The sequence below is a fragment of the Hyperoodon ampullatus genome, assembly GCF_949752795.1.
Source record: "Hyperoodon ampullatus genome assembly, chromosome: 3".
Taxonomy (NCBI): domain Eukaryota; kingdom Metazoa; phylum Chordata; class Mammalia; order Artiodactyla; family Ziphiidae; genus Hyperoodon; species Hyperoodon ampullatus.
Window position 1 is genome coordinate 53,905,799 of NC_136916.1, and position 20,778 is coordinate 53,926,576.

At 38.0% G+C, this 20,778-nt stretch overlaps 1 protein-coding gene across 1 annotated transcript in view; it reads right to left on the reverse strand.

Annotated features, from left to right (window-relative positions):
- HERC1 (HECT and RLD domain containing E3 ubiquitin protein ligase family member 1) overlaps positions 1–20,778 on the reverse strand; it is a gene marked incomplete at its 5' end in the record, with an annotated part of 168,081 nt that overhangs the window by 80,669 nt on the left and 66,634 nt on the right. The window contains 11 exons of the mRNA XM_079700457.1: positions 624–707; positions 1,101–1,340; positions 5,938–6,114; positions 8,854–8,964; positions 9,505–9,611; positions 11,483–11,638; positions 15,594–15,778; positions 15,952–16,189; positions 16,426–16,546; positions 17,189–17,404; positions 19,307–19,575. Of these exons, the coding sequence (XP_079556583.1) occupies positions 624–707; positions 1,101–1,340; positions 5,938–6,114; positions 8,854–8,964; positions 9,505–9,611; positions 11,483–11,638; positions 15,594–15,778; positions 15,952–16,189; positions 16,426–16,546; positions 17,189–17,404; positions 19,307–19,575 (1,904 nt within the window). The remainder of the gene's footprint in view (positions 1–623; positions 708–1,100; positions 1,341–5,937; positions 6,115–8,853; positions 8,965–9,504; positions 9,612–11,482; positions 11,639–15,593; positions 15,779–15,951; positions 16,190–16,425; positions 16,547–17,188; positions 17,405–19,306; positions 19,576–20,778) is intronic.

Genomic DNA, 20,778 nt, shown 5'->3' on the forward strand with positions numbered 1-20,778 from the left:
CCAGACCTAGGCTACTTTTACTTGACGTTATATCCTCAAGTAAAAGGATGGGGTAGAAAACAAATCAACCCACAGGGAGACCACAAAGAAGTTTCTCTCTAACTGGGTTTTACATGAGGAGAAAAACAAGTTTTTAGTGAGAGGGTTATCTCTTTAATACTGTCCTCCTGAAGGTTGAAGGTTCAAATTTACACCATCTACAAGGACTGAGAACCCTCTCAGCTGAATGAATGAAAGGCAGCTTCCCCATCCTAACTGAAACCTCCATTATTCACCTAACGGTATCTGATTACACTGAAGATTATTTTTAGATTTCTCATATGCACAACTGCCAATAAACCAGATTATCCCTAAACTATTTCCTATAATTCCTAAATTGCACATATGTTTGAAAGTTGACTCACTATATTCAAATTACCAGAATATCAAATAGTGCCTTAATAAAGAGCAAAGGCAACTTCTAAAAGTAATCTAACCTTCATCTGGAAGAGTAAATTATCTGAGCAAGTACTTTTAATGGTAGGAATAGCTTATTGTTTCTGTGAACTCTGATGTTAACAAATATTAATAAAAAATAACAAATATACTTTATGCTTAATTATAATGGTTTGAGGTTTCATTACCTTTTCCCCTGGGTTGCTACTATAGAACATTACGCATGGGTACAACTCTGCTGCATCCACATCTTCAAAAGCTAATTTGGGTTCCTATAGTGTGGCAGAGGTGATAGGAAAAAAAGGAAACAAATTTTTTTTAATTGATAATATCCAATACACATTAAGATTCAAAGCTCTTATGAGACAGAGTAAGTTACTAGAGCCAAATCTCAATTAACCTTGCTAACCTTGCTAAGGAAATTCCACATATAATAAATAACCTTAATTTGTTCCTCTGTTTCAACAATCTTCCTGGGATTTTACTATCTTTCTTTTTTTTTTTTTTTTTTTGGTGCTGATAAATATTATAAGAACCGAAAGGTATTACAGAAAAAGCAGAGAAGAGCAAATAATCCATAAACTGAATAGCTAGTACCTGAATAACTGAGTTGACGATAAATAAAAACAGGAAAACATGCAATACTTCTGAATGAGTTTCAGTACCTCTCCATTTTTCCCAAAGGAAATGGTCCTGGCTTCCATGTCTAACACACAGGTAATGAAATCTCCTTGAGTGAAGCTGGACAATGTCAGAGTCTGTTCTCCGTTGTGATAGAGGTTACCACTGTAGGCCCGATAGAGCCACATATCCGAGGTAGTACGGTGGTTAAAGTCATGTACTGGCCAGCGAGAAACTCCAACACAGGTGCCTTCATTACCTCTGTTTTCCTTCACAATGTAAAACTAAAATGAAAGTGGTAATGTTCACTAATATTCAAAAAACTTGTTTATATACTATTAACTGTATAAAGCCATACTGCGGAATATGTTTGTAAATAATATTTATGCATTTATGAGAATATAAATAAACATATTTTCAGCTTAAGTGAAAATAACATAAAAATGAAATAATTTCATGATTTTGTAAAGATTTTAAGACAAATTTAATCTTTACCTTGTAGAACATTTAGAATAACCTTTGAGTATTTATTTAAAATAAACAATTTTAACTTACATCTTAATTATGAAGCTGAGGAAGTACATCCAGTCCAGAAAATTATTAATGGAAAGCTTCAATTCTTTATACAAATTTTCTAACTACTCTCTTGTGTATATTTCTGTGCAGAAAAGAGTTAATAGAGCAGGCCTGAGACTGCTGTCTTTAAAAAGGCATGCTTGTAACACTGGCCCTTGGCTAGTACCTGGGAATTCGACTTTTATACAGTTTCCTACACTGTTAGAAAACTTTCCCTAAATGATTCAGGTGGCTAACCAGGACAAGAGTGTTTGAACAAACAATGTGGTTTACACTGAACACGAACTTTCCTTCTGGGAGCTGGAGTTTTGGTACATGCCAGGCAGAGGGTACCTTCGTGATCAGTCTCCAGTAAAAATCTTGGCAACTAAGTCTCTAAGGGGGTTCCCTAAAACATCACACACACGTTGCTGCATTTTGTTGCTGGGACAAGAGTGCAGTCCATGTGACCCTTCATGGGAGAGAGAGAACATAAGGAAGCCTCCATGTGGATTCCTCCAGACGTCACCTGTGTCTTTTCTCCTTATTATCCAGTTATGTATCCTTACTACCTTGTTATAATAAACCCCAGTCATCATGAGTACAATGATAATACTGAGTCCTATGAGTCCTTCTATCAAATCTTTGAACATAGGGGTCATCTTCAGGACCTCTGACACAATGGTGGCAACATGAGCTTCACCAGAACAACTCTAAGTCATTAAAATATAATTATATATTTGGGAAAAAGAGAGAGAGAACTGGGGAAAGACAAAACTCTAGTGGCTATGGGGTTACACGTGTTATGAAGCAGCAGATGAGTGGCTATCTGTTGTGAGTGGTAAAAGTTACCTATGAAATTAAAAAATAATAGATCCAACCCCAGGAGGGTTGGCTCACTGGGTCTCCTGGCTGCTTTTGGCCCTGTAAGCTAAAGTGAGGGGAAAAGAGCAGCCAGAAGAAAATTTGTGTTGTTCTCTCCTCTAGGTGGGAAGAGAAAGAGAGCCCAAGCATTCCCACACATGGGCTTTGGACGGGCCAAAGAATAAAAATTAGCTTGGGGCTTCCCTGGTGGTGCAGTGGTTGAGAGTCTGCCTGCCAATGCAGGAGACACGGGTTTGTGCCCCGGTCCGGGAAGATTCCACATGCCGCGGAGCGGCTGGGCCCGTGAGCCATGGCCACTGAGCCTGTGCGTCCGGAGCCTGTGCTCCGCAACAGGAGAGTCCACGGCGGTGGGAGGCCCGCGTACCGCCAAAAAAAAAAAAAAAATTAGCTTGCAGCTGCTCTCTTGTCCAGGTGGGAGGGGGAAAAGTTCAAAAATTCCTGAAGGTGAGTTTGGGGTAGACCAAAAATATTAGAAGTATATGTTGCTCTTTCCTCCAAGTGAGAGGAGATAAGGTTATTTAAATCAGTTCCCAGGGCTGGAGTAAAACTTTAATAGATGAAAGAAAGGAAAAAAGGGAGAAATGGAGAAAGAGAGAGAGAGAAAAGAAGAAAAGAAAAGAAAAGACTCCAGCGATTTTCTTTAGCCTAGATGCTGTCACTGCTGTACCAGTGCCCTGGCCCAACCAATTAACCCTAAAAATGCAAATTTACTGCTAGGGGTCTGAGTAAACTTGAGATCTGAGGGAAAAGGGAAAAGTAAATTTTATAAAACAGCTTCGCTTTGTGGCTACTGCATCTGGATGTATGATAAAAAATGATGTAAAATGTTATATGCTTGTAATTTCATAAACACTAAGAGATCATCCTGATAAGTAAAAGCTGCAAAGGAAAAATGTCAGTGGGACACAACTTCCTTGCTTTTTGCCCAGGTGAGTAGATTGGAACTTAAATTCTTTGAGTACTGGAAACAAAACAAGCCTCCATAACTGATGATTTTTTGTTATGATTTTTGCCTATTAGAACTGCTAGAAAAAAGGGAGACAAAATAAAAAGAGTGGCAATCTCCACGTAGAAATATACTTTGAGAGTTTTAAAAAGCAGTTGTTAGTTGCCAGTTAGTTCTTATAAAATCAGATATCTGACCCTTAGAGGCTGATGATTTTCTAGCCTGAAATGCATATTTTTGAGTGGGTAAATTTGTACTCTAAGATTGAGAAGGCAAAAAGAGCTTAGGAAAGCCTTGCTTGTCACTTAGACTTGAAATGCAGCTGTCTGATCCTATAGCATTTAGGCTTTATTGCTGCCCCCAAAAGTTGCCAATTTTATAGAATCCTCAATTCAGAGCTTCCAACTGCCTGGACCTGCCTCTAAGTTAAAATCTCATACTGTCTGCTATGGGCTATTTCAACCCAATATGAGCTGTGTTCAACTAAAAGCAGGCACCAGCCTAATGAACAAAAATCAGACGTGGGGGCTGGTGAAGATTTAGTTGGTGCAGCCATAAACTGAAAACTACATGGATTCTAGCTGGACTGTCCAGGTCTCTTATATATGCCCCTGGGAAAGGGCCTGTTCTTTTGATAGCCATCTAATTTGAGCTGCTGATTGGCTTTTTATTTCTGACATAGAAACTGATTACATTCCTAACTTTGATTCTTACCGAAAGCTGAAAGTTGAAGGAGGGCATACCCAGGGTGCATGACCTCTATGGCCACTCTTATAACAGACTGGACTCTTGACCTCTTCTTGGGGAGGTCTCACTGCTGTTGACTTATTATGTTCAGCTTTTTGGACTAGTCGTAGTGTGCAACAACAGACTGATAGCTTGATTCAATATCTGATACACACGCCTAGTAAGACAGTTTATTAAATGAAGCTCTCCCCAGAAAAAGACTGATCTTTCCTAGGCTGCTCACTGGATAAATGATTAGGATAAAAGGCGTAGAAGGTTTTGTAAACCTATTCTGGAAAACATTTTTTTAATTGGGATTTTGTCCTGACCAATTGCTAACCTTTCTGGTTAAGTTGTATCAATATAAAAACACTTTTGTTAAAAAAAAAAAAAAGTTTTTGTGTGGAAATTCTTTTGTCCCTTTTGCACCTAACCCTTCTGGACAAAAGGTCTAGATGGAGATTTAAAAATGACTGAAAAAATCTGAAGTTATAATAACTAAATAGAAAACACTGATTTTAGAATAACGGTGGGGGCGGGGAGGGGAAAAAAAAAAACAACCACCACTTTGTTATAAAGCAGAAACTAACACAGCATTGTAAAGCAATTATACTCCAATAAAGCTGTTAAAAAAAAAAAAAAAAAAACAACCCAGGCCCTGGGGAAGTGTGGAAGAAGAGGGAGGGCATAAATGATCATTGTTTTTTCGGAACTTAACAAACTGTCCTTCAGAGGCAGTCCCTCTGAAACCAAGTACTCAATTAAATTACTTAGACTGCAATGGGAACAGAAGGTGGGAGGCCCCCTGATGGGAGATCACATTGGGGTCCTGTTAACTTGTTCTGCCTGACTACTGTATATCCTGATTCATTTCCAGGGATACCACGTATGCCTCTGGAATTGTACTTTTTGTGTATGCAACCTATTCTGAGCCCTGGACTGGCCAGAGTTGTGCTGTGCTAAATTTAAGGACAAAGTCACTTGACTTTTTAAGACAGACCTATACAATTAATGAGGTTTGTTTTAACTGGCTAAGTCTAAGACCCCTGAAGTCAGTACTGGAGGTCAGTCTCACCCTGCTGTCTGGGGACCTACCAGATAATAATATTAATTTTATTGTAAAAACACTGTGGCCAAGAGCCAGCCAAGGAGGTGGACTGTGCAAAAAAAGAACACAGCAGAGATTGCTATCCTTAGAAATGTCTGCTTGCAATGTTGGTCCTTCGCTGGCACCTGGGGACTTGTCTGGTAAATAGTTCCCTACACTGATAAAAAATCTCCCTGACTGATATTGGTGGCTTATTGTGCTTAGACTGTATGACAATATGGTTTATGCTAAAACCCTGCTTTCTTTCTGGGAATCTAAAAAAGAACAGGCAGAGAGTATGTGACCAGCACTCAATAAAAATGTTGGGCACTCAGTCTCTAATACGCTCTCCCAGGAAGAAACATCACATATATGTTACTGCATTTTCATTGCTGGGTGTGCACTGTGTGACCCCTCATGGAAGGGATGATTATGATTTTTCAACCTTACACTTAAAATTTTTTTTGAGGTAATTTTACAATTACAGGAGAGTTACAAAAATAATACAGGGTTTCTATATATCCTTCACTGAGTTTCCATGTATGTTAAAATCTTACATAGTAATAGAACATTTACATAAGATGATTTTTTTAATAGTCTTTCCATACATTTTTTATAATAACCTAGGAGGAAAGTACTAAAAAATAAAATGCTTTTAAAAACTACTTGGAATTCTACGTACCTTCCACTGATAGCACCCAGAAGTTACTCCAGTTGATGCCAATCCATATCCTTTTCCTCCACTACCATGAGTTAAAATCTGTCCATTCTCCACTATGCAACACTGAGCTTTCTCTGGGTCAAAGGATACTTCTTGTATAGGGAGATTCTCATCTTCTTCCTCCAACTCTCCCTGCTTCTACCAGAAAGGAAACTGGGTCAGTATTTTGAACTAACTCAGATTCAGTTCCTGAGATCTCCTTGGGTTGATTCCACAAATATTTATTATCTACTATGTACCAGTTACTGTACAGACAATGGAACACAATCATACATACAGCATGGTCCCTGCCCATGAAGAGCTTACAGCTCAGTCAGGGGACAGAGAGACAAATAAATAACACCAGTATTGTAGTGAGAGAATAAAAGAAGTTACGTGACAGGTATAGCAGAAACATATAAGTGTAGGTTTCTAACCAGGCTTGGGAAGGATAAGGTAAGCATTCAAAAGAGGATGACTTCTGAGCTGAATCCTGAATGATGAGAAGGCATTAAGCAGCTGATCAAAGTAGAGAAAGAAATTTAAGACAGTATGTACAGCATGTGCCAAGTCATGGAGGTGAAACAGAGTTCACTGATTTAAAGAATTGCAAGCAGTATGGAATATCTGGAGGATGAGACTGAAAGAGAACAAGGAACTAGAAAGAGAAGGAGGAACAAAATCATGGAAGGTCTTCAATGCCATTCTAAGTTTAATCTTTACTCTAGACAATAGGGAGTGCCTACACAGAATGATTTATATAGAGGAACTACTATCAGATCTATGTTTTATAAACATTGTTTTACCAGGAGTATACAGGATGAAAGCAGAGAGAACAATCAGGAGTTTACTGCAAGAGCTCAGGTAAGAAATACTGAGGACTCAAATTCATTCATTTGCTCAATGGGTATTTAATAAGCATCTACTATGTACCAGGCACTATACCAGGTCCTATATACTCGGCAGTATACTAGACAGATAATGTCTTTGCTCTCATAGAACTTATATTTTACAAGGTGGAGATAGAAAATAAACAAGGAAATAGCAGGTAATAAGTGCTATGCTGAAATCAAAAAAGGTGATGTGATAAAGACTGTGTGGCAACTGACTCTAGATTGAGGATCAGGAAAGGACAATGAAGAAGTGATAATTAAGTTGAGACATGAATAATAAGTTGACTTCTGAGAAACATATCTGCGGGAAGTATTCTAGGCAGAGAGAATAGCTGGCACAAAGCCCAAAGGAAGGAACAAGCTTAGTGTGTTCAAGAAACAGGAAGAAGGCAAGTTGTTCACAGTGTAGTCAGCAAAGAGGAGATAACAAGGAGTTCTAGAATTTATCCCAAGAATGATTAAAAACCACTGGTGGGTTTTTTAAGCAGAGGACGAACATGCTCTGATTTACAATGTTAAAACATCACACTGGCTCCTGTGTAGAGAATGGACTGTAGGGAGTTAACAGGGGAAGCAGAAAGACCAGTTAGGAGAATATTGCATAATCTAGGCCAGAGATGGTAGTGGCTTGGAGTAGGGTGATGGCAGAGGAATGACGAGCTGGAAAATTCAAGTTAAGTCTTAACAGAGAAGTCAACAGGACTTGGAGATTGTATGGACAGAGAAAATGTGTGTGTGTGTGATAGAAAGAGAAGAATCAAGGATGACTCCTTGGTTTTTTGGCTGAGTCACTTACTAGGTAAGATGGGAAAGCCTGGGGAAGGAACAAGATGTAACAGAACTAAGGATGCTACTAAGTGTGAGAGGCCTATTACACTATTATTCAAGTCGTAAGGCAAGTAGAAGATGGGTATATGTCTGGAATTCAGGAAGAATGTCAAAAAAGGAATTAAAAATCAATGGCATACGGATCTGAATAAGGTTTTGCTGGCTACAGGAAATGGAACGGAGGTGAAAGTTGAAGAAAAAAAGGGGTCTTGGGACCAAGCCTTGGGATACTCCAGCAGTCAGTTAAATAGAAGAGGAAGTATAAATAAAAGAGGATGAGAAGAAGAGGCCATTGTACTGGGACAGAAGGAAAACTAGAAAAAGTGTGGAATCATGAAAACTAATAGAAAGATTAAGGTAGCTAGATGGATGGATTCAAGAACTATTTAGGAGGTAAAAATCAGTGAGTTCTAGGGACCACATGGGCGGGGACATTAGGAGAATTCCCAGGAATTCAGGTTTGAAAAGCTAGTTGAATGTTAGTGCCACCAATAAAAATGGGATAGGAAGAAAAGGAGAAAGGTTTGAAGGAGAGACACCTGGGCTATCATTCAAGTTTGGAAGGCAGTGCATGTAGTGAAAATGGTCGTGGGTATGACTGAGACTGCTGGAAAAGCTAAAGACAGAACTCTGAGGAACACTGGAATTTGGGATGGAGGCAAGGAGAAAGTCACACCAAAGAAGAGATGCCTCCAGAGGGAATCAAGGATTGGCAGAGGGGATCTAGGAGAAAGTAGTGTTTTGAAAACAACAGAAGGCTAGAATTTCCAGAGGTCAAGTAAGCTGTGGATAAAAAGCTGTACACTGTATTACCAATAACATCTACCTCTGTCATTTAATTTCAGTGCTTTGATGGAAGATAAACAACTGGGCTGAAGAGATAATGAGAAGTAAGGAAGTGACTTAAACATACACAAGATTACTCTTCCCAGAAGCTTAGCAATGAAGGATGAGAGAATATAGGGAAGGCTTCATAGATAAAAAAGAAATTTAGAAGGGTGGGAATAAGAGATGTTTATAAACTGAGGGGAAAGAACCAGTGGAGAAGGAGACACAGTACAAAGAAGAGACTGAATAACTGATAGAACAAAGTCTCTCAAAGGAGAAAGGATCCAGAGACAGGTGACAAGATATTCACATGTCTGTCTAAAAATACCTTTTTGGAAGAATCAAGTACCTGTAATTTTATTTCTTCTTCTTTTTCCTTTATCTGAATAGCATGTTTGGCCTGAGCAATGGGTGTCTCCCACATACAATCCGACAGGAGGGAAAACAGACGTTCAACAACCTATTTATTGAAGGAAAAAGAATTATAAAATTTGTAAAGGATCATTTTAACTATTTTTAGAAAAGATAAATCATGTAACTATAATATTAAGTCACATGTGAGATTTAATTATACCAATGTCTGACAGCTACTTTGCGTGGATGCAAGTTAAACATCATTTTTTAGAAAGACCATTAACCCACTACAAAGTGGGTTCGACTGTCCTCATGTTGCCCCACTATATGGACCTCTGATGAGGCCATGCAGCCTCACATCTTTCTCTCTCTAGATGCCCAAACCTAGGAAGAAATTCCACAAATTTTCCTTTCTTTCTGACCTTGAAAGTATTCACTATACCACTACTCTTCACATCCCATAACTCACTTAATTTCTCTTTCTCCTTGCTTAGAGATGGAAAAATTAAAAAAGCAATCTCAGAAGTAGAAGTCGTGCTATTGAATAAATGACACATTTACAACTGAAGAGACCATGAGTTTAGATTTTCGGTGCATCATGTTGCACATGTAAAGGACACCCTCTAATAACTTTAAAAACAGAAACCTGGGCCATTTGATCATCTTCTACACCAGATTCACAAGCTGGTAGCACAGCCTCAAGGACATGAAGTGCAAGGAGCCTCGTTCTTAAGTTACCAACTAGAGGAATTCCTGGAGGGGGAAAAAGACATTTTCTTATTATAAATGTGACTTAAATTCAAAGTTTCAATAAACCTATTGAAAAAAATCTCTGAGGCTGCTAAGTATTTAGGATGGAACAGACTTCACTTCAGCATATTATCACAAGAATTCTGGATTCATCCCATATCCATTAATGTATATGAATATCCATGTTTGTGTTTCAGTTTTTATGTATGTAAGGGAACAGCACTATAATAACTACCTGTGCCAAGTACTGTGCTATGCATTTCATACACATTAATAACTCTCTTGATCCTCACAAATCCTACATTATATCCCTATTTTACTGATGAGGAAACTGAGGCTCAGAGAAGTTAAGTAACTTGACCAAAGCCACAAAGCTCAGTAGAGACAGAAGTAGAATTGTAAATGACAGGTCTGTTAATCTCTAAAGCTCAGGCTTATCATTGCCTTTAATTGTTTCTGACTCCATCTACGCCCTGACGGCCTCACAGGATTAATGAGGAGTAAGCAGTTTGTACTTTTCTAAAGTAAGCAAAGATAGAGACAGGATACTGATGCTCCTTTTTCTATCCATTACTACAACACAACCAGTAGAAATAAATGAATATCTGATTTTTCTTCATGCTCTAAGAACTTAATCAATATTACAGAAGGCTTACCTTATTAAAGGAGAAAAAAAGCTACTGTAAGTTATACTAGTTGAAAACTATTGGGAAAATGAGTATAAACTTACTATATATAAAGCTAAGATGCGTATTTACAGAAGAACCCTGGTTTGACCAACCGATCTGAAAATAGTAGTTACCTGTAAATGGCAGATCTTTTAAGAAAATAAGAGAAAGGTAAGGGCTCTTTTGAATAAACTGCTGTTTTATTTGCAGCACAGATGATCAGTTTTGGAAATTCTTTAAATACTTTTAACAGCAAATGAATTTCTTGCCAGAATTTGCTACCACAAAATGACTGAGATAATTTGCTGTAAGAACATTAACATTTAGTATGACTCCATTTTACTGTATTTTTGCAGTTAACAACTGCAGCTGTTATGTTAATAATAAGTTGTCTGTATTCTTTTTTTGTTTATGCCAATCTTAAAGATACAGGATCTGAATTTTTAAAAAATTGAATACACATTAAAAAAAGTAAAAAGAAACACCAATAAACTATATTGAGAGTGTACACATATAAAACAGCATGTACCATAGAAGACTATATTATGTTTCAGCACATTTAAGAAAGACCAGGGATGATGAGAAAGTTCTGGAAATGGAGAGTAGTGATGGTTGAGCAACATTGTGAATGTACTTACTGTCACTGAATTGTACACTTAAGTGGTTAAAATGGTAAATTTTATTTTATGTATATTTATCACAATAAAAAAAAACAGATTAGGAAAGGACTGATAATAATCTATACAAGCAGACCAGACTTTTAGGCTAAGAACCAGGAATTAAGCTTATTATATAGAACTCTCATAGATAGCATACAATCAGAAGTTACAAATCAAGGCAACAGAAATCATATCATGATAAGAAAGAACAGACAAACTCCAATCTGCATTTTGATAATCCAAGAAGTAAACTCAAAATCTGTGTTAAATTATCATATTAAACAGGATGTTCTCTGCTTATTTTTATTACTGTAATCTGAACTAGAGCCAACTTCTCTGCATTAAATCCATGATCTTCTCCAGTACTACCTTCTATTATTAATTCCTCTCAATTTTTACTCCTGAGATTACTTTTCTTGCAATCAAATAAGTACTCATAAAACAAGAAAGAAAAGCCTTAAAATCAAGGTCAAGTATCCAATGTTGTTATCTGAATAAAACACACATGATGTACAAAATACTGTAAAATAAGACAAAGGTCACATACCTGAAGAACATTTCTGAGATGCTATGTTTAAAAGCACCTCTGTCCACTTTGGGGAAGCCATTTTTGACTGAATTGCTTTTGAAGATACAACTCTGCGAAGAAAAACTAGAAAATCCCCCAGATGCAGTTCGGCTGCACGTTGTTTCCTAAGAGTAACTAAAGAGTGAATAGACAAGTTTACATTACAACCAAAAGCCAACAGGAAACAGTCTTATATCAAATGACATTTAGAATGCAGTAAGCACACACCTAATTCAAAACCTAGGTTGTCAGTTAGATGCTGAATTTTTAAAACTTAAAAAACAGGAGAAAGGTCAGAACATAGAGTCAAACATAACATCTTTTACAGCTGTGTACAATAACAATGAGCTTGATAGAATAAAGTATGTGTACTTGGTTTTGTGCATTTTTCTTTTTTTACTGCTATTCTAAAAAGTAACAGTTCTCTATCCAAGTCTAGAGTTCTACTAGATAGAATTTGAGGGAGATGGTCTGTAAACCCCCTAAAATTGTATGAAAAACTGTCTGGGGAATTCCATGGCACTCCAGTGGTTACGACTCAGCACTTTCACTGCTGAGGGCCTGGGTTCAATCCCTTGTTGGGGAACTAAGATCCCACGAGCCACGCTGCACAGCCAAAAATAAAGTAAAATAAAATAAATGCCTCAAACTGAAAAATATTCTTTAAAAACAAAACAAAACTGTGTCTGTGTGTGCATTTGACTAGTAAGAAAGTTGACAACTTTGATCACATTTTCAAAAAGTCCATCATCTGTCCACCACCTCCCCTACCCTCTGCCCCAGTCAAATTAAGAATTACATCTCAGGACTTCCCTGGTGGTCCAGTGGTTAAGAATCCGCCTTCCAAAGCAGGGGACATGGGTTCCGCCTTCCAAAGCAGGGGACATGGGTTCGATCGCTGGTCGGGGAACTAAGATCTCACACACCACAGGGCAACTAAGCCCACGTGCAGCAAACTACAGGGTCCATGCGCTCTGGAGCCCGCACGCCACAACTAGAGAGAGGCCCGCGCACCGCAACAAAAGATCCTGCGTGCTGTAACTAAGACCCGACGCAGCCAAAAATAGATAAATAAATATTAAAAAAAAAAAAAAGAAGGGCTTCCCTGGTGGCGCAGTGGTTGAGAGTCCGCCTGCTGATGCAGGGGACACAGATTCGTGCCCCGGTCCAGGAAGATCCCACATGCTGTGGAGCGGCTGGGCCCGTAAGCCATGGCCGCTGAGCCTGAGCGTCCGGAGCCTGTGCTCCGCAACGGGAGAGGCCACAACAGTGAGAGGCCCACGTACCAAAAAAAAAAAAAAAAAAGAAAAGAATTAATCTCTAAAAAAGACTTTGTGGTTTCATATTCTACAAAGAAACAAATTTGTAGGCCTGGGTCTGGTATGCCTGACCTTAAACTCTATGTAAAAGATCTTTCCACAAACTTGCTCTAAACAATCATCCCAATTTTCCCACCAGTATCAACACTCTTATCACCTCTCTAATAGTTTCTCTCTAATAGCTTGCCTCCCCCCTGTACATTTTGAAGCCAAAGAACTTTCTGCTCTTCCTCTAACATGCCATGTTCTCATATCGTCCAACAACTTTCATACCTCCCTAGCCTGGCTAAGACCCACTCAAAGCCAAGGTGAAGAAGTTTGCCAGTGGGGTAGATTCCCAGAATGTCAATCCCTAAGGGGCTTTAAAACATGGAAAATCGTAACAATTTGGACAGGCACTCCTTTTAGGGAGATCCTGGCACATCAAATTAAGAAATACACAGACAAATCACTTGTGATAGAGGGGAGACCACCCCCTGCCAAATGGCATGTCTGAAGAGCCATTAATCTATCTTCATAGACATCTTTTTAACTGGAGGGCTTTTTTTTTGCTGAGATGGGTGTGCAGGTCTATGACAAAACTAACCTGCTAGGGATAATTAGAGAAAAAGCTAAGAGCGCCTTCTCTACATTTCCTCTTCACAGTACTCTACCTCTTCTTTAGTCTTTAGTCTTTGCTAATATACAAACATTTATTACATTAGTTTGAAGAATATAAAATTATTAGCCTGCCCTAGGTAGCTATGTCTCACTCCAACCTTGTTCCTACACATTCCTTCAAAATCCAGTTCAAAGCTACCTCTTCCATGAAACTTTCTCTCTTGGTAGAGATCCCTAGGAAAATCTCTTTTAGGAGGCCTCCATCCTACCCCACTCTCACTCCCAGCAAGTATTTCTGTAACAAGACACTAAATTAATTATATTAATTAAAGCCTGGAGACCTTAAATATAAAGCTCGTTAAGACAACTTGATGATACAGTTTATGTTTCAGTATCAGTACTACGTTTGAAATGAAGAGTACACCTTACTTTCAGTTAAGTATTTTAGAGAGTATGTGGCGTTATTAATACCTGGTCCACCTGCCTCTGAATGCCTGGCCACCGCTGACTAGACTCAGTCTCACTCCCAGCCATCCCCATAAATAGAATGGGTGCAACCTGAGGGGAATGGATGTGGACTCAGTCTGCTGTTACACCTGCTGAGATTCATCACAGTTTCTTTTTTTACTGGATATGGAAGGATCCAGTTTTCTTGGGGAGCTATAGGCTGAGAAGTAACTCTACTGTGTCTTCCCTGCCGTCCATATGTGCAGTACTCAACAGAGTGGTAAGAAACTATTACCTGAACAACCCTGTATCCCCAAACTGGATCTCAGGAAAAAGGGAGGTGGCATTAAAAGCCTGTTTTTATTTTATCATACCTTGTGAGTCTGCCCATGCTCTTTGTATAAGCAACATACTTGCTATATAAAGAAGAAGTAACTTGCCAGAGGTTCAGCCTCTGAAACCAAAAGCTAGCCCTAAATTAGACTCATACATCCTCCTAGATTCTGACCTAAGAGATTTAGCTATTTCTTCTGAGCTTATTGTATTACACTGTAATTATCTGTTTAAACATCTACCTTCCTTATTTCCCTAGAAGGTCCTTGAGGGCAGAGATAATGTTTTGTCATTTTTGTACCCCCAGCATATTCCTTTATCCACCCACCTATCTATACAGTATTAATATTATTTAACTACTACTTTATTTATTTAAATATTATTTATTATAATATTCCAATATTAACATTAACATTCATTGAGCTCTTACTATGTGCTAGACACTGCTCTAAGTCCTTTACAAGTATTATATTATTTAACTCTCACAACAGTCTTGGAAGGTTGTGTCTATTACTCTTACTTTTATCTATCCATTTATCTATCTATCTATCTAGTCCAGGAAGGATTTAATGGCTCCCAGAGCTTATTATGGTAATAAGACATTGAATAAATGACCAGTTTTAGACCTTTATTCCCTTAATCTATAACAGACATGTATACTTCAGGGTTCACGTTCTACTGAAATACAATGTTCACTATTTTTTTTTTTTTTTTTTTTTTTTTTTTTTTTTGGCTGCGCCATGCAGCTTGCAGGATCTTAATTTCCCAACCAGGGCTTGAACCCGCACCCTCAGCAGCAAAAGCACAGAGTCCTACCCACTGGACCACGAGGGAATTCCCACCAATGTTCACTATAGTTTTTAAAAGCTGTAAGGAGATGACCATATTACAGCAAGCAAAAATTATTATGGCTAAGTATAATGAAGAATTTTTTAGTGACTAGAGAGCAGAACAGCCTAGCAAGAAGTTCAGCTTCCCTAATTCTAACCCAATTCCCAAATAATAAAACCCTTGGTCCTGGCGGAACACTTAAAACAAGAATGCAACCCAAGAGATGGGCTGTCAGGATCAAATGCTACAAGAACATAATCTGGGGAAATAAGTCACCTAGAACCTCTAAGTTCTAGAGCCACAACAGCCAAGGAGAGGCTGAACTTAGACACTGAGTGGTACAGTTGCTACAACAGGGTTAACCAACTCTAAAGAGAGGAAGTTCAGTCAGAGGTACCTCTAAACCATACATATTTGGAGAAAAAAGGGGTTTCTAAATGAACAAATAAAAATCCTCTCATGCCTCACAATAGAAAGAACTCTACATTCTAATGATATTCACACAATGTGGATTCAATAAATGCTTGTAAATAATGACAGAGAAAAAAGATTTACGATACCTCTGAAGTCTCTCTTCTCAGTTTCTCCACTGGAGTCAATTTTCTTCTCTTCTTCATCCTCTTCTCCTTCTCCAAAAGAGGCCATAAGTAGTACACCGGCCTGGGACAACAAATTCTTCAACTGACTGCAGAGTAGATCCAACAAAGATTGAACTACCTTGGGGCTCAGTTTATCAGCATAGGTCCTGAAATAACATATACATGAAATAACATGAAATAACAGGAAAAAAATAAATGGTAATTACATAGAAGGGCAAATGTGCTTAAACACATAAAGGAGATTATGGTGAAATGGAAATCACTAAAATGTGAAAGACCAGGCCCCAAACAGTTCTACCAAGACATCTACAATGCTCACCCTGTAGTGATGGCTAGAATCTGGAGCAATCTTGTACTAGCCACTTTTAAAGCTGTGCTTAGCTGGGAAACACCCGTTTTTGGCAACAACTGAAGAGGTTGTCCTAGCATGGTGTCTGTGCCACATAACTGAGACAATACATTTAGCAGACCAGTGGAAATCGCCAAAGAAACATCTACTGGTTGATAGTGGACACTCAGGGCAAAAACTGTAACCAAAAGGAGACGCTGCTGGGCTTCTAAAAAGAAGAAAGAAAGAAAGGCAGTTGAGAATCTTCTTTAAAGTTAACAAAGCATTTACTAAAATAAATCATATTCCAAAATATAAATAGTAGTATGGAACACTATTACACTTTCAAGTATTTATTCTTTACCTATAAGCTGACCTAATGTTAAACACAGAACATCAGCTACCTAGCATAACCTCAGGCCAAAATGTTACTTGCACCTTATATTTGCATGTGCAGTTACTCACCAATGTGATGCTTGTTTGCTTGCAGGGCTCTCTCCAGAGTAGCAGACAACTGTTGATAAATCTTATGCACAGCCATCTGGATTTCAATCTGAATATTTCTCTTAGCTGCTCTGATCCCATCCTAAATTACACACAAAGATTTACCTTTTCTATTAACAACAACACTTCCTACCCAAATGAAAGTAAAAGCATTTTATTCCTAGCCTATGCTAGAGCCCTATGGTGGTTTTTAATTATTTAGTATATTTCAGTATATAAAAGTTTTATAATGAAATTATTTTTCAATGCTTGAAAATTCTTGATTCTATATAATCTCTCTCCTTTCCCACAAAGCATTTTTCCTCTCTAAACATGGAAGACATAAAGACAACACTTCAAAAAAACAGTTCAAGCAATCAGAGAAACTTGGTAAAATGATCAAGTCTAAAATGTGAATTCTTGAAACCCATCCTCCCAAACACCAATCCTTATCCCAACTTAGATCTACCTCTATGCAATTTGGCTAAGGGTTAATAAAACTGAGCCAGCAAAGAATCTAAAAGTACAATAGTACCAATGGCTTACCTAATGGCTTATCTAACCTCAGCTATAATCAGGAAACTAAACCAATGAGGTATCTTTAAGTCACTTAGGTCTTTATATTTTTAAACCTCAATTCTAAACACCAAAAAGTTTAGCATTATTAAACTGGTGTTGTAAAAATACAGTTAAAATCTGAATATACTAAAAGATGTCAACCTCCCATGACAGTTCTGTCATCTACCTGATAGTGATGCAATCGGCCACTCTCTCCTTTGGCTCCTGCGTGTCCAACAGTGCCTAAACCGAAACACCCTGCTAGAAACTGCAGCCTCACAGATGTGAGCAGAGTGGATGACTGGAAACCTGAGCTTGATCTGCTTCCTGTCAGAGAGATGTTGCCTTTTTCTTCCATTCCAGACAATAGTACAAGGATCTGATGAAGTGCCTCTAAACGAAGCTTGAGAAAAAATAAAATAAACATATTTTAGAATTCTTCACTGAACTGAGACACAAATAACTCTGTACGTCACAGACAATATATTACTTAGCACACAGAAAATTCTGATATTTCTTAGGAATCTATTCTATTAAGATAAACATTTATTTTACTATTACGACTTTAAAAATTAAAATATCTCTAAGGTCTCTATAAGCATACTTCAGTATAAAAGAGGCTACATAGTACAATAGGAAAAGCAGTAAATTTGGATGTAGGAGATCTAGTTTCAAGGCCAGAGTATTCCAACGACTGTGTAGCCTTGGGAAACTCAATTTCCTGAGTCTCAGTTTCTTCATGTATAAAATGAGGTTAATAGTACTTTAATCTACTCACAGAGCTATTGTGATGCTCATGAGGAGATAAACGTGATTTCAAAAGCATCAAGTAGTATGGATACTGCTTCCTTTACTTATAACATTATATAGAATGAATACTCTTTAGTTCAAGAATTAGAAGTATTTCCAAAAGGTTTCTCTGTGGTTCTCTTGAACTTCTGGCTCTATCTTCCCTAGGAGGACAAATATCCACCACAGCAGTCCACTGGCCTACCCTCCTTTTTTTTAAAAAAAAAATAAACTTTTTATTTCGAAATAATTTTATATCTATAGAAGAATTGTAAAGATGGTACAGATAGTTCCTGTATACCTTTCCCCAAGCTTCTCCTAATGTTAGTATCTTACAAAACTATGGTACATTTATGAAAACAAATTAACATTGGTAAACCACAGAATTTATCTGGATTTCACCAGAGTTCCCATAATGTCCCTTTTATGTTCCAGGATCCAAATCAGGATATCACGTTGCATTTAGTTGTCTTGTCTCCTTTAGTCTGTGAACAGTTTGTCTTTGTTTTTCATGACCTTGACATCTATGAAGGGCTGTTTGTGTATTTTATAGAATGTCCCTCAATTTGGGTTTGCCTGATGCTTTCTCATGTTTGGCCTACATGTATGGATTTGGGGACGAATACTATAAAGTCCCCCTCTCATCACATTCTTATCAGGGTACATGATATCACCAGAACTTATTACTGGTGATATTAATCTTGATCACTTGGTTAAGGTGATGTCTGCCAGGTATCTGTAATGTGAAATTACTGTATTTTTTTCCCCCTTTTCATACTCTGTTGGCTCTAAGTCACTAATTCCAGCTTACTCTCAAGAGGAGGAAAATTAAGCTCCACCTCCTGGAGGGAAGAGTATCAAAGAATTTGAGGACATGTTAAAACCACAATCATTAATAAATATTTTGAGGGAGATATTTGGAGGCAATGCTCACTAATTTTAGCATTTATCATTATTAGCATGGTGTTCTAATCTAGCCCTTTTTAAACGGAGACAAATGGGTCAAAAATGGGGACTCTAAGAGCAGATCTGTATAGTCACCAACCAATCTCACTCTAGTTTCTAGGAGACAAGGAAAGACTTAGTGATTAGAGTATCTTGTGCACTATTGTTCACTTCAAACAAACTACCAGGCTGCTTTGGTTAAGATAGCAACATCAAAAAGCTCAAGTGGGGCCTCCCTGGTGGCGCAGTGGTTGAGAGTCCGCCTGCCGATGCAGGGGATACGGGTTCGTGCCCCGGTCTGGGAGGATCCCATATGCCGCGGAGCGGCTGGGCCCGTGAGCCATGGCTGCTGAGCCTGCGCGTCCGGAGCCTGTGCTCCGCAACGGGAGAGGCCACAGCAGTGAGAGGCCCGCATACCACAAAAAAAAAAAAAAAAAAAAAAAAGCTCAAGTGAAGGAAAGGGGGAGGCAAGGAATAGAAGAAAAGGAAAAGTTTTTCCTACAATTGTACATTCAGTGGTTCAGTTTAAGTTTCCATAGTCCCTCACAAGGAGTAAATATCAAAGACTTACTTCTGCCCTTAACTGTTGCTGTTCCATTGCAATGATGGAGGCTTGGGGACTTGTAGACATACTTTCCTCTGGCTCTTTAAAACCTGGGGCATTCCCCACATCTCCACTCACAAAGCTTACAACATTTTCAATCAAAGTGTGAACTCCCAAAGACTTGGTAAGATCAAAATCAGACTCAAAGGAGTTAGAGGAGTTGCACAACCAGTCTCTGTTATGTTTCAGGCGCGCCCAAGAGTCGCTCAGGGTTTCCAATTGACTATGCATAGGACCTACATACAAACAGAACAAAAACGCATCAGTGATAACCAAGTAGAGCATACATTCTGAAACTAGATGAGGGCTGAGTGTTGCTATCATACCGACTGGTGAGAAATGGATACTAGTGTTTGAATACATGCATGCATTAAGTGAATCTGAGCAAAATGCTTTGGTAAAAAAACAACAAACAAACAAAAACTACAGCAATGTAAGAAAACAAAGGGAAAGCCCTGTTTAATGTACCAGTGTCTCTGTAAGCGCTTTAGCAACACGTTGCCACAAGAAAAAGAAAGGCAGAAGCTGCTCTCAAAATGCTTAGCTTAAAATGCTCTGCAGTATTAAACCAGACCATCATTTATGACCAAAATGGAACTCGGCACTTAGGACACTGCTGGTAAGACCTACTAGTAATAGGACTTCATCTGATTTAACATTATCATTGCAAAGAGTGAGTTAAGACTGTGCAAAATGTGTACATATCTGCAATGAAATATTACCAAAAAATGAATATAGAAGGGCAAGTAAACTTACACAAAAAGGAGACATAAATATCACCCTTGGTTTCATTAATATAAGGAACATTTTCACTGTGTAATATGCACATTTATTTCAGGTTGTGAAACTCCTATATAAAGGAAGCAAAGTTTCACAGACATGAATATATAAGATTTACTATAAAATGATATCTACATAAAATTACCAAGTGGTGTTAACAATAGTGGCTAAATATAATACCATTAGTTTTGCCAGTGGGCATTTTCTAGGCTAAAATCTTTACATTAGACAGCAAAAATGTTAATATGTTTGATCACAACAACTGTCCAAGGCATGTGCCAATAGTGGCTTTAAATAAATATATAAATGTCTAATTCTTACACGTTTTGTCTTTTTTGATTTAATTGATCTCAGGTACATGAGTTTGATTGATTAATCATACTCCTTGGCTCATGATATACTCTCATCACTGGTCCATGCATGGCTTGCTTTTGTGTTTATATTTACTTATAATAAATGTGAACACAAGAACTAGAAAACTGGCAGAATACTATCTATCTGTTCTTCCCCCCAACCCATCTCTCCCCTGTGTCCTCCAACCTAAGGATTTCATTATCACTCCTTTGCTTTTATTGTTGTTAAATACTGTTTTATCTTATATGTATTCCCAAGACAAATAATGTTTAGTGTTAGTTGTTTGTGACTTTATAAAAAAGTAT